General features: G+C 45.8%; 1 protein-coding gene across 1 annotated transcript in view; it reads right to left on the bottom strand.

The window, feature by feature from the left end:
- Positions 1-5457, bottom strand: part of NEO1 (neogenin 1) — a 218777-nt gene extending 213320 nt beyond the window's left edge. The window contains exon 1 of the mRNA XM_074155477.1: positions 5343-5457. Coding sequence (XP_074011578.1) covers positions 5343-5457 — 115 coding nt within the window. The remainder of the gene's footprint in view (positions 1-5342) is intronic.
- Positions 5458-6000: the final 543 nt, after the last annotated feature.

Genomic DNA, 6000 nt, shown 5'->3' on the forward strand with positions numbered 1-6000 from the left:
ATGCTTTGATGTATATAAATATACAAATATAACTGAATCATCAAAATTCATACTATAAAAAAAAAAGTCATTCATATGAGCCAACATCTATCCAATGCACTAAGAAAAAGAAGATCAACAGATTAAAATCTGCAAATTAAGAAATTCAGCTTAAGCAGAGCATGTGAATTTCTTCAGTGGTAACCAGTACCAAGTCAGCTGCACAAACTACTTCACAGCAAAGAAAATTCACTGCTAATGTATGCAGAACCGTGCATTTTGGAGGAAAAGAAAAAGCTCTAACATGCAATTCACTGTTTCTAGATCAACTTATCAACTCAGGAGACGATCTCTTACTGAATAACTATGAAAACTAGAATGCAAGAGGAATAGGAAGTATAAAACATTGTCACATCATAAATCACCAATACCTTCCTAAAAACACCATGCTCAGCCCTGGTCATTTCACTATAGCAAACCAAAGCTGAGCCAGGAAAGTTCAAAGACTGACAATAAGAATCAGTGAAAGCCATAAAAAAAAAAATATATATTAAGTTTAGGTATTTGGAAGCCAGTGCGTTCCCGAGTTAAACAGTCCCTTTGGAACAGCACCTTTAGGGATTTCCTTGTGATTTTTTCTTACTAACATCTCCCATCACTTTCAAGTTTCCCAAAACACCCAGAAGCACTGAGTGCCATTGTTTAGTCAGTGTGAAAAAAAACTCTTTGCTTTGCAGTAACTTACTTCTTAATCAAACAGTGAAAGGGACATTAGTTTTCATTAAAATGAAACATTAAATCTCTTCACTTTCTACACAACTCAAACATCTCACGGCTGTCACACACTCCAGGGAATTACCCAAACTCCCCAGAAAGTGCAGCAACAGCACGTTGCTAATTCCTTCACTCCCTTTGTGAGGGCAGTTTTCGCAGAAAATAAAAGCTATTTTAACTCACAAATGGGTTTATCATGAGTTAATAGTCCGCTTATTTTGTAAAATGAAGATGCCCTCTTCAGCATGAATACTAAATGGTAAAAAAAAAACAACACACTTAAAGCACGGGAAATACCATATGAAGCTAGAGTTTCAGTTTCCCTACAGAGCTCTGCAACTACACACATACAAACCGTGCTTATCTATTTATATGGCATTAATCAGGATTACCACTTTCATCTTGGCAATTTAACTGGAGAACTAAATCAATAGCATCCAATCAGTAAAATATGACTGTTGTTTCCACAGTGCTGAGACATTTTCTCTATTAAGAACTGTTTTGCTGGGTTTTTGTTTTTTTTTTTTTTTTTTTTTTTTTTTTTTTTTTTTAAGATCAATAGGCTCAGAGCATTATATTTAACTCTTGAGGGGCCAGAGATCTATTTCAGGACAATAATGTGAAGTGGCCCCCCTCCTGCTACCTGGGGGCAGTACCTCTCCACCCAGAAAATCCCGCAGATATAAACACACTGCATGTTTAGAAAACTTAGCTGCCACCACATCAGCATACATTTTAAACACAAAATGTTTCTGTGCCAAACTAGCAATGGTACAAGAATTTGCTTTCAAACCCTATATCAAGCTCAGGCTGATGTTGCACAAGTCAAATGTTCTTACAGTTTGAAAGTAAAAGGTGAAAAATATATCATATTGCTCTTCGTGTAGTTTTCTTAAACTCCCACTCCATTTCCATGCTTTCTCCTTATCACTCTCTTCTTGGCAACACGTTTGCTGCGTTAGGTGCCTACAGAGTTTTCAGACTTCGCTAAGAATCTTTGTTTGAAGGTTAATGTCTTGCAAATCACAACATTTTATCATCAGGAATAACCAAATACTCTTATTTATATAAAGATTTTCTTACTTAAATTGCACTGAGAAGTTAGTGGGAGGTAACTAAGCCAAGTGATTTTTTTAAAAAAAAAAATGACAATTTTTGTTCACTGTTTTTCCACTGTGATAAATATTAGGCATAGGTGTGTACGCACATCTTACAACTTTTAAATGGAAGTGTTTATTAGGATAGCTTCATAAGCAAGTCAAACCATTTTCTTAGGTGACTAACAAAATTAATAAACACACACTGCAAAAGCCATGTGCAACTCAGGCACTTCCAGGAGAAGACAAGGGGCAATGCATCACCACAAGCCCAGCGAGAGGCAGCCTGATTCACAGACTGGTTCACCCTCACAAGAAACACGCTCGGCATCAACAGACCTTTTCACTGTTGCCTATATATATATGTGTGTGTGCATGTGTATACAATCAGTGGCACTGTTGTCTTCACCTCTCAGGAGCCATAAGCAATCAAATCAAATTGCTCCTCTCAGCTCACAGGCAAGACCCAGAATACCATATTTATATGGAACCGGAGTATCAACTGGAGACCTGTGCTTAAGTGACTTGGGATGTAACTGAGACCTGAATATTTCTACTCTATTTTTAACCTGTGATATATTTAGAAATAATCAAGAAGTGCATACAAAACAGAAGCAAATTATGACCTTACGTTTCTAAGGAACTCAGATGATCCATGCTCCCATCTTACTTAGCTTTCAGTACACTACTCTCTGCCCGTAGAAGGAGCATCCTATGGAGCAGCACATGTTGTACCAACAATCTGTAATCAATGTGTTGCTAAAAAGACCTGTTCAGTTCTAGGAGTCTCCTGCAGCTTCCATGCCCACCAGTTTCTCATTACATTTGATTGCAGACTTCCAGAACTGCCAGTTTGCCCTTTAACAACAAAATACATAATGATTCCAAGGACTTCAAGAATATCAGGGAGAGACAGAACAAATTTCCTGTTTCTGAGTAATCTAATTTGCAATCTTAATGGTATGTACAGGTTATCACAGCTTTTCTATTGAAAAATAAAAGTTATACCAACTTCAATTTTATTTTTATAATGCCATCCTGTATAGATCGAAGTTTTTATGCTAATCTCCAGTCAGTTGCAATCAGTTACAAGAGGCATGATTTACCTTCAGCTGATGCTTGTTCCTTACTACTGATTTTTTTTTGTTTTATTCCCTCAGCTAAGTGGAATATTGTCCTAATTCTAAAATCAGAAGCTCATTTTACCTTATTTGCAAAGCAACGAAACAGACTAGAAAACAGACTAACATTTACAGATACACAAATAAATGAAGTTATACACATTTTTCCTAAAATAATTCAGCTACACTCTCTTCTTTTTCAGAGAGCAATGACTGGCTATTTATAGATGGGATCAAATGTCACTCAAATATCCACAGCTACATACACAGAACATGGGCTTCCAAACCTAAAACTTACGTTCATTCACACCATTTTTATCAACACCAAAATGCCAGCATGTTGGGGATCTTTTTTTGCATTAAAAACCTCTTGCTCTGGATACAGCAAGAAGCAGTTCAGTCCTAACAAGCACAGCCCCAGGTCTCACAGCTAAACCTCCACCTGGACCTAGAAATCAGGGGTTCCTCTACCTCTCCTTTACACCAACCTAACAAGAGTCTTCTAAGAACACCAAAAAGATCAAGCTTCACACAAAACATGGGACAAACCCCAGCACTACCACCCTCGCATCTAAAACACAAAGGGGAGCACTTTCATGCATGATGTGGAACACCTGTACCCAACTCACTCTCCTTCCAGCAGGGAGGGACTTGAATGTCCTGCCACAGATTTAAGAAAACCTAATGATAATCAGGTGGAAAACAGTGTGAATCAAGATGAAGCTCATCCACTCTATACGAAGTATCTCGTCTTCATCAAGACAAAGACTCAAGAAAGCCTCTTCCTCCTCAGTTACTCCCTCTAAATAACCGGTACAAACACCCTCAGGGTTATGGAAAGCCTGGGATACAACAGGACACTACTCATCGACATGGCATAAAAGCACCTTCCACAGAAGAGGAGAGCAGGGGCTCACCAGAACTTCCAAGATTTCCACACCATTACTTCTAAATTCCCACTCCAATCAACAGTCAGCTTCAATGAAGATTTTATTTGGCATGTTTTCAGCAAAACACTCCCCCTTTGCTGACTTAATTCACATATTTGGATTCAACGGATAAAACTTCACCTCTCAATTTGACTTTCTCAAACCATAAAGGATTTTTCAACGTAGCAAAGAGCAACCAACACGACTGTAACTACAGTGAGCTGTCAGTAGAGCAGTAAATACTAAAAAAGAGTCATCACATGGCAAGATTCTACACATAAAAAATGCAACTTATCTATTACACACACTCTGAAGATCTTTGAGTCCAAATATAATATTTTTCAAAAGGGAAAAAAAATCTGCTTCAGACTGGGAATGTGCAAAGCCTGTACTGTGGAACAAATACATTCCCTGTCAACAGGAGTCAGCATACATGGTTACGCCAGCAGTATCTAAGATGAGAACTACCACAGACATTTCTGCCTCATGTGATTTGCAACAGGACAATTACAGCATTTAATATCAGTTTAACCACTCTCACTTTTCCAAGTTGCTGAAAACCACTCATTTAATCAGCAGGTTTTTTTTCCAAATTCCACTTGCACAGAGCCTTCTTTTAAAATATCAGGATTCAATCTACAGGGGAAGTATTTGAAAAAAAAATAAATCCCAGCACTCAACATCCAAGATCAGATTTTATTTTCCAAGCTTTCTACTAGTTTGTTACTGGCAAGAAGGGGAAAAAAAGTTACTTATTAAAGCCAACATTTCGCCAAAGGAGCAGAAAATATTACTGCAAAACTAGAGAGCCTTCTACAATATTAACGGTCTTTTGCAAGGGCCTTTTCAGCCAGCCTTCTCGTACGCACACCATGCTTCATCTGGATGAGATTACGTTTTGCGCAGCCTATAAAGAAGCAGGATCCAATAATGGATCATTAAAGGTAACAATGGTAAAAGGTGTGAGAACTACAGCCGCTGAAACGCTGCCAGACCCCTCATTTCTGGGCTACTGCGGCACAGTTTCCAGGCAAAGTTCCCCCCCCCCCCCTCCTTTTCCACAGGTTGTCTGTCACCTCCTCTCCGGGAACGAGTCCCTGCCGGCTCCAAGCAGGCTCGCCGGCTCCTCCAGCCCGGGCCGGCAGGTGATTCCCGAGGCGTTCGCGCTGCGGAGAGGGGGCTCAGGTGCCTCCAGTTACCGCCGGGCGCCGGAGGGCCGCCCGCCCGCCCGCTTGCGGAGGTGCGCAGTGGCCTCTGCTGGTGCCACGCTCGCCGCCGCCCGCACCGTCCCGCTCCCACCGGCGGCCGCCGCCGCTCGCCTCCCTCGGGTCCCCCCCACGGCCGCGCGCCCCCTCAGCGCTCCCCGCCGCCCCCTCAGACCCCCGGGCCCGCCGCGCCCCCCCTTCCCCGTGCCGCCGCGGGGCTCTGGCCCGGCTCCTTACCTGTGAGGAGGCTCTGGGAGCCGCTGCGAGCGGCGGCGCCGGCCGGCTCCGGCTGCCCGAGGAAAAGGGCGATCCAGAGGGAACCGAGGAGCCGCCGGGCTCTCCCCGCCGCCATCTCTCCGCTCCCCGCGCCCGGCAGCCGGGCACCCAGCGCCAGCCCCTCCCCCGGGGGGCTCCTCCTGCCTGCCTGACTGCCGGCCGGGGCGCGCTCCCCCGCTCCTCCGCCGCCGCCGGGCTGCGCCCCTGCGGCACCCCCGAGGAGGCGGCCCTCAGCCGGGCGGCGGGGCTCGGCCAGCGAGGCGGGCGGGCGGGAGCGGCCGGGCTCACTCCATCGCGGGCCGGTCCCAGCGCCGGGCTCCGCCGCTGCCTCGCACGGAGCCAGAGGGGCGCTCGCCGCGCGCTCCTCCCCTCACTCCCTCCCGCCCCCGGCCCGCCCCCCCCAAACCCCGCGCTCGCCCGCGCATGCGCCCGCGCGCTCCTCCCTCCAACCCCCTCCCATCCCCTCCCCTCCCCTTCCCCCGCACGCGCTCCCTCCCGCCCGCCGCCGCCGACCCTCGCGCCAGGTGTGCGCGCGCCCGGCCGCCCGCCACCGCGCCTGCGCGCGAGCCTGCGCGGCGCCCCCGCCCGCGGGCAAGGGCGGCACGAGGCGGGAGCGGCG

The sequence above is a fragment of the Numenius arquata genome, chromosome 11 (assembly GCF_964106895.1).
Source record: "Numenius arquata chromosome 11, bNumArq3.hap1.1, whole genome shotgun sequence".
Taxonomy (NCBI): Eukaryota; Metazoa; Chordata; class Aves; order Charadriiformes; family Scolopacidae; genus Numenius; species Numenius arquata.